Here is a 12902-nt window from a genome sequence, read left to right on the forward strand (position 1 = left end):
GCTAAATAGGTATTCATAAAAATAGCTCCGAGTAATCCAGTCCAAAATACTGTCTCCATTGTTGCTTCTTTCTCAAAGCTTTCTTACTCAGAAAAAAAAATAAATTAGAAAAAACCTCAAAATTTTTAAAAAATAGACTGAAACCATTCGTATATATCAGAAGAGCATCAATGAAATTCACTCCCTCTAACTACCCCAAAGAAATTCTGTCTTGAATTTTTTTTTTAAAGAAATAAATTCCTACTGCATCCAATTGTGTTTCCATTTGCAATTTTTAGGCAGTGTGAAGCAGTGACTTGATAGTGTTCTTGACTTTTTTGAACTTTACAGCTTCATGGTATTGTTTTAACTTACTACATCTTTAGTTTGTGTCTAGTTTTCAGTATTGCACTTAAACATGTGGTTTGATAGAAAGAGTCCAGATAAGAATAATAGGTTCCTAAAATTTTATCTACAAGGGAAGATTGTGAAGGAATTCATATTGTTGAACTTAAAAAAAAAAATGTAACTGAGAATATAAGTATTCAACTACATAAAAAGAAAACCATAATGAGGAAGGGTCTTGTCCACTGTATTAGTCTTACAGGGCAAGAAGTTTTTGCCTCAAATTTAATCAGAGGCTGCAGTTAGACACTGAAGGATGGAGAATTACAATGGAGATGATAAAGCAGTGGAATAAGCTGCTGTGAAGTCTCTGTATTTGTGGGCCTTTAAGAACAGGTTACACAAACATCTGCAAGAAACAACATCAGTATAGTGGTTCTGCCTGAGGTTAGGTCCTTTTCTTCATATGGTCTGCGATTACACTAGCAAGTGCAAGCTATCTGGGAGGAAAAGGGGAGGAAAAAGACCTTCCCTACAATTGGAAGCATGTGTGAATTCACTTTTAGAAATGTAGAATTAAAGCCAGATAGTCACCATAGTTGGTCAGTAACCACTGCATATACCTTATGCTTGACTTCTTAAATTCAGTAATTCCTAATAGTGTTCCTTCAGCATTTTTCTTGTCTACTACTTTTCAAGTACATGTTTTGTAGACATTTAGTTTGTTAATTGTTATTTCCCAAAGCACAGCCCAAATAAGGATTACTGCAAGGCCCATTATATGAGCTTGTCTACCAGATTCCCTGTCCAAACAAGTATATCCCCCAGTGTGATGCAGGCTGCTGGGAAGTGCTAGCCAAAATCCAGCAATGAACAGCTACATCCATGCTGTAGTGCCCCTGAGCTCATTCAGCTCTACTGTTTCTATTTATGCTGCCTCATGTGATACCAGCATAAATATCTTTGCAGCATATTCCTGTGCTTTTCGTCTCAGAGCAAGGGTAGGCTTGTAGCTGTGGTACAGACATACTGGAGGAAGGGTTACTAGTTTAACTTCTGTCATGGTAAATGTTTATCTTGTCTCTCTTTAGGAAGACATGTTTTAACAGCCAATGAATAATCGAGCCAAAATAGATGAGGTTAAATTGTGCTCACTTTATCAGTATGTTTAGTTATTTGAATTATTTAAATTGCTAATTGTCACTTCAGTATGTACATATAGGGAATTTAGCAATCTTTTCCTATAAAGATGATTTTCAGCTGGCTTAGTATAATGAAATCTTACTGCTTTCACAACTGAAAGCTTCTGCAGCTTTTAAAGTAATTATTACTGCAATTGGCTTTTATTGTAAATTAGGTTTTAAAGTATTTTGATTATGAAAGGGAAATGGAGTTCAGTTAACTCTAATCAGGATTCCTGCCTGCTGACCTGGTTACCTGTAACACTGCTCTCTGTCATCCTCCAAACATCTGTTCTTTGACCCATTTTCCTTGCTGAATTTGTTGCTCCAGGGTTAGTTATCATTCCTGTCTGCCAATACTTAAGGAAATAATTGACCTTTTAAAACAAAATAAAAAAGTTACGTTTGAATTTCCTAAGCACTGTGAACACTCTACAACATAGTCTAAATAATGAATGGAGTTGCAATACTATTATTTCTGTAAAAAATATATTGTTTGATATGACAAATGCTAAGCCGTATGAAGATTTATAATAATGATTGTCAGCTTTTGCTGAATTCAAAAATTGAGAAAAAGCACTTAGATGTGAAATTATAGAAGTATATTGTACTTGACAATACCAACCTTTATAGATAAAAAGTTTTAAAAAAATATTTGCTGAAAGGCATAAATTAATTTCAGTAACTACAAAGGACATTCAAATTGTAAAAATAATAGAGGAAGTAAAAGCTGTCTGGCATGCCAAACAGACTTTAATGTGATTATTAGGTACAGGTTTTTTAAATTAAAGGCAAAGAGATCTCAGATTTCATACTTGTGAAGTAATATCATTCACTTGTCTTACAGGATTTAAACTGATTCTGTTTGCTCCTGCAGTCGCTAATCTCATGCATTTGTGTTGCAAAAACAGACTGATTGGGATTTGCTGCTTGTATAGAAGAACACTGAGGTAGACAGCAAAACAATAGCCAGGTGGCAGACATTCTGAATTACCATGAAAGCTGAAAGCATAAGGTTTGGGGGGGTGGGTGCATATTTTGTGATATTTCTTGTATGCCCAAGGAACAGTTTCAGCCTGTTAGTCTGACTCTGAGTTCATACTCATTACACTTCATATGCCATTGTAAAGTAGATTTCTTATTTTTGACAAATGCAAGCTCATTACTCTGCCAACAAAAAAAAAAAATCTGTATGAGAAATGGTCCATATGTTAAAGCTCATGAATTTATTAGGTCTTTTGCTTCTGGAGATTAACTGTTTTCCTAAGACTGTTTTACATTTCATTTTGTGTACTGTGTCTGTGTTAACTCTGTTACAGTGCAATCCAGTTGTGGATATTCTGAAACACTCACCCTTAGCAGTTTGCATATATTTATGTAATCAATAGCTCTCCCAGTTGCTTATTGAAGTATAAAGACCTAGATCGAGGTCCAAGAGAGGTTATGAATATCTGAGATGGTGTTTAGATAATATATAGGTCATGTGGACCCCTCAGTCTGAGAGTGAAGTCTTCAAAACACGTGTCTAATCCCACAGATACACCAGAGTGATTCTGTTGATAGTTGGAGGGAGGAAAAGGTGGTTGCTGTTCAAAGCACTCTCACTGTACAGTTTTATCGTGTGCACTTCTACAGTTGTCCCTGCCATTTTTACAAGATTGGGCAGAACAATGCCCCTTACAAACAAAATGGATTTTCATCTCATAAAGCATGGCCAGAGCATTCTTTTCACTTAAAGGAAAATGTTTTTTTACAGAAGGCAGTGGGACAGCAATTTTTGGTCCAAATAGATGGCTTATGAAGGGGTTAAGCCAGTGATGCTGCAACTTTTTGTAGAGTAGCATAAATTAATGTAATGTCTCACAAAGCTCACGGTGAGCTGGGTTTTAATTTCATTGCAGAATTCAAATTTCTGACTGTCAAAAAAGGTAATGCATTTTGCATCATCAGAAATGAAATAAGATGTCCAAGTCGTCATTGCAGTGGGCATTTGGGTCAAACCCTTCTCCTGCATGAGTGCCCACAGGATAGAGCTAAAAACTCTCTCATGGATTTTTAAACTGCCAAAAAAGCACAGTATGAAGTTTCCAGCATTATCACAAGTTTAATTGCAAAGTTCTTCCTCTTGTGTCCTGAAAAAAGGAGCAATTCTTTTGCTGCTTTGAAATAACTGTTTGGGGACTTAAACTAGAGAAAGTTCTACATCTGCAGATGTAGGTCAAATTTGCCTTTCTTGCAGGCCACATCTTAAACTGCCTCATAATAAAACTTACGGTTGTTTTGGGGATTTCTGTTGCAGTGGCAAAGTTCAGAATCACACATGGCTTCTTAAGTCCATAAGTATAATAAAATTGTATTGTTGCTGGCTGCAACTGGTGGTTCTAAGCAAATTCAGTTAAGTTCATAACATGTTTTTTAGTTCTTTCAAGAATGTTGTCCTTAAAATACTCATTAGCTGTATTAGTATCAAATTTAACCTATGCAGTGCCTAGAGATTAATAGCCTTACCAACTTTTGGGAAAGTGTAGCACTCTACTAAACTAACTTACAAGCAGTGCCAAAACAAAGGTACCTCTGATTTGAAATACTTACTTCAAGTGGTCTTGTAAGTTGCAAATGAGGATACTTAGAAAATGGAGAATGATTTGGCTCAATGTGTCAGGATTTGAAGTTTCCACAATCTGGTGAAACTGAAAGACCATTTTAGAAGCTCTTTTAGTGTCTAAAAGGGAAGTCAGTGTATAAAGCAACAAATTTTGAGTCGTGTGGAAAGAAAAGAATGGGTCATTATTGTTGTCTGACTTGTGTCAATCAGTGCTTGATACAGTTGTAGCCATTTTTTTCTGTTAGTAACAGGTTTTTTTCTGTTAGTTTTCTTCTGTTAGTAACAGAAAAAAAGCTGTTTAGGTCTAGATTGGAAGAAAATTCAGTGCAGCAGGTAGTGTTTTGGTTATAAGAGGAGAACTTTAAATTTGGCAAGTTATTCTGTGTGGTTCTGGAAGATTAGCTTTGTAAAAACCTACTACTTTGACAAAGCCACAAAGGCATTAAAATCCTTCTGTATCTGCCTTTCCCTTGTAGGAAAAAATGTGATTACAACTCAAATTAGAAGATTCAAGAAATTTCTATTGCTTTATAGTAACCTCAAGTACTCACAGGCTGTCTTCAGAAAGTTTTATTCCATAATTCCACAGATCTTGGCATTTTTTTCATTACATAACTAGATGGGGAGCATGCAGGAAGATAACTGGTGCAGAAGACTGCTACTGGGAGAGCAAATTTCTGATAGTTAATGCTGAGAAACTATTACATCTTTAGCAAATACTTAGAGAACTTCTGCTCAGGAAGATGCTGAGAGTAACAAAAAATGTTACCAGACTTTCCGGTGTTCAGTAGTACCATAATGTCATCCTCCTTTGCAAGGAGTTTATATACATTTGGAAAGCCAAGAGATTTAGATTAACTTCCTCTACAAATCCCACATTATTTTCTTAAAATATCATTAGAACCCAAGAGGTTTGTACTTCCGTGACTATCTGCTGCAATGCTAATCAAAATACTGTCCTAGAGAAGGACAGAAGGTGGGTTGTTGCCCACAGAAGATTCCCAGAAGCCAGCGAGTGCTGAAGGCTTTGGTGGCACATTGTGGGAGCTGGGCTGGGGGCAGTGCTGGAGGGCTCAGCTGAGCTGGTGGGCCAGTGGCTGCTGCTATGAGATTGGGAATTGCTCTTCATCTTCTGCAAAAGGCTTCTGTCTCCCTGTTTAGCACCAGTAGGATCACTGTACCTGACTTTACACACTTTCCTCTCTAGGTGTGTCATAGTTCTGTGCTTTTTTTATGTCTGCCTTCCTTGCAGGGTGAAAAGTACCATCTCATTCATGTTATAGCAAAATTTGCTTTTGCCTATGCATCTGAGAGTTTTTAAAGCTGATTCTGATTTTTTTTTTCCTATATATCTCTGAAGTATCAATTGTCCCATCTGAAAGAGGTGGCAGGTGTCCAGGGTAACATCTGGATGATCATGATGAGGAATGCTTTTACTGCTAGGTGTCTTGTTAAGTAGCAACTAGTCTTTGTGATCTGGACTAATTGTTAGCAGTACAGGAGGAAACCAGCTCTGTCTGGCTTTCATCACATAAAATCATCCCACTAATCCCACTTGCTTTTGATAGAATCTTTTTATAGCTGAAGAGCTATTGAAGCCGAGTTCAGAAGGGAGTTCTCAGAAGCAAATTGTTCCTGTGGTTTCTTTCTGTAGGTCCCATAGTAAAGTAGTTTGATTTCTACTCCAGCAATTTGATTGCTTGCATCCAGGTTTTTTTGTCATCTTTATCTGTCTAAGGAAATCTCTTTCACTGTGCATGATATTACCTGACTTTATTTGTGACTTCTGTTATCCCTTGTGGACTACAACATTTAAAGTTGATTCCTATAAAATAATGCAGTGTGTCTGTTCAACAGTAGAAATACTTGCAGGAATATGAGATCTTCTGTCTTCTGTTTTAAATCAATTTCACAGTCTTGATCCATATTATTTAAGGTGTCCCCAGACCCAGGATTTCCTAAGGGGATTGGCTAATACTCTGGTGAAAGCTATTGTCAGTAACAGCAGGCTTTTAGCACACCTTCTCACAGTCAGGATAAAACTCATAATTTAATATACATGAAAACTGTAATCTTAAAGCATTATGCAGGAACAAATAGCAGTAATAAATACAAGAGAATATTCTACAACTGCTTCATACTTTGAATAAGTTTTTCCAAGTATGTTATCTGTTAACTAAAGAAAAAGTAATAATATCATATAAGCAAGCTTTGATAAGTAATTGAGTAGAGAAAGCAATGGAGCAACTTATGTTGCATAACTTAGTGAATTTTTAATGAATCAATTAGGAACTAGCTAGTAAATAACACTATTCACACCTGGAGAGGAAATTTAAATTGTAATTAAGGATCTCAAAAAGCATGAAGGAATGGACAACAGAAGAGTCTGCAGATTTGAGTGGCAAGAACAATGATTAAACTCCAACAGATCAAACTGAAATACAATTTCAGATGTTCCATAGGCTGGATTCCTAATAATCCTCAGCAGTTTAATACTGACATGTTAACGATTCTTGCCCTGTGTCAGCATCTGGAATGATGATGACAGCTGAGGCTGATGGACACATAAATCTGAAGGCTAAATAAGTGATACCTGAACTCTCAGTGAAAAGAGCTGGAGTAAACGTGCACTGTACATAGCACCTGGAAAAGAACTTCTGTGTGAAGAAGAAAGCTGACAAAAATAATAATAGACAAATAATCTTCCCCTGTAACCTGTAAATGATGATAGTAAAGCTGTGGGAAGCTTGATGAGTTGTCAAACTTACATCATCTGAAAGTGCTTGTTCAATGTTTGAAGTAGATTTTCAGTATCTAAACCATACACACAGTTATTTCCAGCTTACCTGGTGAATGTTCAAATTGAAAGTCCATCAAAATATGAACAAATATACTAAAGCCTTCAAAAGATAACATCTTGGAATTATTAGATGTGATGAATGGAGTAACTTAATACTTGGTTTCACCAAGCTATAACAAGTGAAGTTGGCCAACATAAGATAATCTGTGGAAAGACTGTTACTCCTGAATTTTCTGCATGTAAGGGGAAATACTAAATGCAGTCAGGATCTGGGAATAAGCCAAAATCCTTCACTGGTCAAATGGAGAGGTATAGTTCAGATTCCAGTCCAAATAGATGTAATATGCAGCAAAATTTATATCTATGATGGGATACGTACACTAACTGAATATAGGGACACCTGTCTTGTAAAGGAAACTGAAATTCAGCTGATTTGCACCACTTCCAAAGTAGAGTTTGTGTTGCATGTGTAGTCTCAGCTTGAAAGATAAAATGATTAATTGCTGACCTCTGAAAACATCAGAGGTTGAACAGAGAGAAAACTGAACTCAGTTGGCACTGAGGCAGCAGCTCATGGTACTTGTCTTTGCTGGCAATTCATTCTGCTCTATTTTATTCGGGGAATCTTTTCTGCTCTCTTTTTCTTGCCTTCATGTCCTTATGAGCAGGCTGTAAATCTCTGAAATACATATTTTAAAGATAGCAAAATGGTTTAGAGACAGCTTTCTTGGAATACACAAAGATAGATAGGGCCTTGTCACGTTTACAATGAATCCACTGCATCATTGCAGGAAGCTCTAAAAGCTACTTGTTTGCATGGCAAATTCTTTTCCCTCTTTTGAAAATAATTTGTTATAATCCAGTTTATATAACATGATTTCCATTTAAGGGATGCATAGCAGGACACCACTAAAGATCCATTCTGTTCAGCAGTCAAGAATGGTTTCTGTTCCTCTCCACCTTTTAAATCATTAGTACTGTAGAGACACTGCTAAAGATGAAACACAAGCATTTTAATTTTGATTATTTTAGAATATAATTGTTCAAAGGAAGGCAATTTCTATTAATGGATCATGCTTTTCAAGGAAGATCCCTTCTATTGTTCCAAAATTGGGATCACAGAGGTCCCAGAATTGTTAGTGCGACTTAAAATTATCTGTTCATATTACAGTATTCTGACATTTTTCTTTGAACAATTAAAACTTTATTGTACTGCAGCAGTAGAAACTGGAGTTTTCTGTGCCAGATGTCTACCTCTGGATAAAGGTTTTGGTTAATTAGAGTTGGGATTTCATTGTTCAGAGAGTTTTCATTTGAACTTAATCATCCCAGAAAATGAGGCTTAATTTGTAGGGAAAATAGACCACTTTGCCTTGTTAAGTCTTGCTGTCATTTCCTTAAGGAGATACAGCACCAGCCTATTTTTACAGCAAACTGCTGCAATTCCATGGGCAGAAAGGTGGGCAGGAGGAACCAAACAGACCAGACTAGAACCAGATGGTACCAAGGTATTTTAACTATTGAAGTGCTCACTTATGAATCTTGTCATAGAACAAAAATCCTGAATCTTAATTCTTCTCACAGCAAATGGCTTTACAACCCTCTGGCAGGTTTGCTCTCTAGTGCTGCTCTGAGTAGGGATAATTCTTGTTGTTAACATTAGGTAGCTAAAACAGCAGAAGTTTGTGCTGTGGCTCAGGAGGCCTAAATGACTCCTATTGTGGCTAAATCCCACAAATCCCACACAGAGGAATTCCTGACTTTGTAAGTGATGTATGTTCTATTGTTGGTACACCTGACACTAAATGGATATTAACATCTGAGGTCCCAGGTTCAGAGAGCAGGGAATCCCACATAGTATCAAGTTTGATTCAGTGTCTTGCCTGTTCATGTTTTAAGTTTTATTTGAGCGGTTCAGACTATGTGATTTTAATTTCTGGCTTTTTAATAAAGGCCTCACGTCAAAAAAAAAATTATAAAGAAATTTATATCTGGTATTTATAAAACATCCTTCAGCAATTAAAAAGATTGTATAATTCTTTGAGTACTACATTTTAAGATGTTTTTTTGTGGTAGCTGAGTTTGGGGCTATAGGCTGCTACCTAAAAGGAGCTACAAGAGAGCTGGAGAGGGACTTTTTGCAAGTGCCTGTAGTGATTGGACAAGGAGCAATGGCTTTAAACTGACAGAACTTTCATGTAGATGAGATCTTAGGAAGAAATTTTTTTCTCTGAGGGTGGTGGGGCACTGGAAAAGGTTGCCCAGAGAAGTCATGGATGCCTGGAAGTATTCAAGGCTTGGTTGATCCAGCAGAAAGTGTCTTCATGGCAGGAGGGTTGGAACCACATGATCCTTAAGGTCCCTTTCAACCCAAGCCATTCTATAATTCTGTGGTCATTTTATATAAAAAAGATGCTAAATAATGAAAGAATCTTAATCTTAAGTGAAGCCTGGCTTGTTATCTGAAGTCTAGAAATTTGAGATGAGGAAGCTCCTTGTTCTGGGTGGGGAGAAATGCTCTTTGTTTGCTTACAAACAGAATAAATTTTGAAACAATCACTTTTTACTCGAAAAAATCCAAAAATGCTAAAATTAGTGTTATTTTTCTCCCAGGACAGAGATTTCAGTATACACAGAGAGGCTGAATCAAGCAGCTCTCTATCCTCTGGACTATCAGGAATAACTTTTGCTGCAGTACCAGGGCTTAGGAGGTGTCTTTGCTGATCTTTGGCAGTCAAACTGTTACCTTTCATTTGGGGACTGTCTGCTTGTGTGCTCCATCATCTGGACCTATGCGGGTCATTCTGTTCTTTTATTCAGTCTTGAGAAACTAATATATAGAAGATAACTCATTTGGTTCTTTTCCCCTTATCCTTGTGGTATTTTTAGACCAGAAAATTAGGGTTTAACAATGAAATAAAATATAATTTGAGTATCAACTGTGGTGTATTATGGTGATAGTAATAGAAATGTATAGCATCATTTATATTATTTTAATAAGCCAGGAATGATTTAGAAAGAAAAAAATCTAGAAAGTTAGTTTAAGCCAGTTTGAACTCCACATAAGAGCAAAGGCAGCCAAAGAACCACAGCCTCACCATATTTATTGTGTTTTCAATGTAGGTGTTTTGGGGTAAGCTAATAATTAATTCTTCAATAGCTCCAATGATTAAATTTTTTAATAGGCCTTTATTTTTGTTGTTTTCATGCAGGTTACCCTGAAAGCCAAACAGGTGAAGGATTCTGTTACGTATACACCAGGTGTGTGCTTCTGAAAGTGACTGGGTTTGGGTGATAGCTGTGCCTTTCAGTCTGCTCTGCAGAGAGATTTTTGCAACCGTACCATGCTTTGAGAAAAAAGAACTGCTGGGTATTCTCAGGGAATGTTTCCTTTAGCTACATCCTCCTGGGCTTTCTCACTCTGTTTAGTGGGGGGTTTGGTCATTTGTTCAGGTTGCTCTCTGTTCATATCAGTGTGGGAATTCAGTAGCACTTCCTCTAGATCAGATAAGCTCCTAATTGGCAAAGTTCATCATCTTGGTGATCAAGTGAATGCCTTGATTTCTCAGTTTTGTTTTTCTTAAGCTCTCAGTTCAGAAGAGCTTTTTGTCCACTCTGCACTATTCTGAGAACCTTTAATTTGTGGGCAGTTCTCTGCTTGTTTGTGAGGTGTTTTACTATTTCAGAAGTGTAACAGCAGTGCTTCTAACAGGTATCATTAGGCTCTCGGAGCTTAAAACGCTGGCACACAATTCCAAAAATTTCAAAGTCAACATGAATCTGCCGGATCACATAATCACCCAGCGAGAAAGGGAGGAGGAGGTGGAGGAGGAGGGGAACTACAGTCTTATATCAGAGCAGATGGATACCCAGACAGATCCAAAGGAGACCACAGCAAGTGAAACTAGACACCGAAGACGAAAAATTGTCAAAGCACCTGAAACAGCTCTGCTGGCAACAAAAGAGGTACCAGAAGAGAAGGGCAGAGGGAGACGTCAGAAAGATTTTGATAACACCGAGCGAGAGGAAGAGAGTGATGATGAAAGCAGAAGAAGGGTGAAAAGCCGTGCACCAGAAGAACCATGGACTCAAAATCAACAGAAACTTCTTGAAATGGCCTTGCAGCAGTATCCAAAGGGAACATCAGATCGCTGGGATAAAATAGCAAAATGTGTTCCTGGAAAAAGCAAGGTATGACTTGTTTTGACTGAACTCTAGTATCAGCTGAGGGGAAACATACTTGCTACCAATTTATGATTACTTTAAGAATGAGGGTCCATATAGAAAGGTGAGGCCTTTACTTGGCCTCTCAGTCCAGACTCAGATGACCTAAAGAGCATCACTGTCACATTTGTTGCTTTATTTAAAACATTTTTTTATTTATGTCGGCTTGTTTATCTAACACAGAAAATACTGAAATAACTCCTGTTTAATTTTAAATACCTGCCTCTCCTCTGCCTTTCCAATTTTCAATTGCAGGACAAAATTAAATTTTAAAACAAATTTTGATTCAAAGTTAGTAACCAAATGTTGATGAGCTGCTTTACTTATGCTTTCACAGTACCTTTCTCAACCCATCTCAATGAACAAACAAAATAAGTAATCCATCTGCAAGTGTTAAATGCTCAATAATCTAAGTATAACTTTTAAAAATAGCATTAATTGTCATTGATATCGATGGTGTGTACTAGATTTCCTAATAGTTGTGATAGCTTAGTTTGCTTGCTTCAGTCATTGTAGCTGCAGAAAAGCCCTGTAATATTTGTGCCAAACACACTGAAGGAGCAGGAAGTGCATGGGGAAGGATTTGGGTGTCTCTCTGGCTCAGAAGCTGTTCTGCAGTTTCTGGTGCTGCATTAGTGAACTTGAAGGCTCAGCTCAACCTGCCTGCAGTGTGGCTCACACCAGAGTAACTGTTCTGAGTAGACACTGCAATACAGCTGTTCCATCATGGCTCTTGCAGTCACTGTCAAGAAGTACTGGCAGCTGTTTCTTGGGTTTGTGTGCTCTTCAAACAGATAAATGAGCCACTAAGAAATGTAAACTGCAAGTTCATTTTTCTAATCCCCTCTTCACTAGATGTAGATGCCCCTTCTCAAATTCAGTGTGCAACTTCAAAACAATAAGAAAACAACCAACCAAGAAAAAACCCAACAAAAATCCCACAAAAAAAAAAAAAAAAAAACACAAACAAAACCAGACCCAAACAAACAAAAACCCCTACACAACCCCCAGAACACAGCTCTTCTTCTAGAATAAAGCAGCATGTATGGAGTTAAAGCGGTTATAAAATATCAACCTCTGAATAACACTGTGTTTCCTTTCAGGAGGAGTGTATAGCAAGATACAAGTTGCTTGTTGAACTGGTACAAAAGAAAAAAATGGCTAAAAGCTGAATGTTGTGAGCAAGAAGAGATGTAGTTCATCTTTGTCAAAATGGGGTTTTAAATCTCATATGCAGGAAACTGCATTTTTGTACCTCAGTATTTCTATATGTCATGTGCCTTAGTAAAAGAAAATATTAATAAATCTTATACCATCTTACCTGGTTTGTGTGTTGAAGAATGAAGGTGTGTTTGTATTGAAGAGCTGCTTATGTAGATGTGTGATAACAGTGTCTAAAAGTGAGCAGAGCTTCAGGAAAACCTCCTCTGATAATTACATACTGAATCTGGTAGGTTTGCAGCCAGTGGATAATACAAATAACTTATATTTGTTTTGAAAGATAGAATTGACCTGAAACTATTAAGCAAGCATGAGAGTAATGAAACACTGTACTCAAAATATATTTTTCTTGCTTGCACCTCTAAATCCAAGACCATATGCTTATAAATACCTTATTCTTATAAGTACCTAGTAATATTTAAAATTAAGTAGTATTTCTAATATTAACTTCTACATATATTTATGTGCATCTGCAATATAATATCTGATTTTGCCAACCCTGCAGTGATATTTGATAGCATGGCTGATTCAGTAAAATTGAAATGGG

At 37.0% G+C, this 12902-nt stretch overlaps 1 protein-coding gene across 1 annotated transcript in view; it reads left to right on the top strand.

Moving 5' to 3' along the window:
* Nucleotides 1–12454, top strand: part of DNAJC1 (DnaJ heat shock protein family (Hsp40) member C1) — a 107309-nt gene extending 94855 nt beyond the window's left edge. The window contains exons 10-12 of the mRNA XM_030264540.4: nucleotides 10123–10171; nucleotides 10623–11101; nucleotides 12238–12454. Of these exons, the coding sequence (XP_030120400.4) occupies nucleotides 10123–10171; nucleotides 10623–11101; nucleotides 12238–12306 (597 nt within the window). The 3' untranslated portion in view covers nucleotides 12307–12454. The remainder of the gene's footprint in view (nucleotides 1–10122; nucleotides 10172–10622; nucleotides 11102–12237) is intronic.
* The last annotated feature ends 448 nt before the right edge of the window (nucleotides 12455–12902 follow it).

This window comes from Taeniopygia guttata, chromosome 2 (assembly GCF_048771995.1).
Source record: "Taeniopygia guttata chromosome 2, bTaeGut7.mat, whole genome shotgun sequence".
In the NCBI taxonomy this organism is placed as follows: Eukaryota; Metazoa; Chordata; class Aves; order Passeriformes; family Estrildidae; genus Taeniopygia; species Taeniopygia guttata.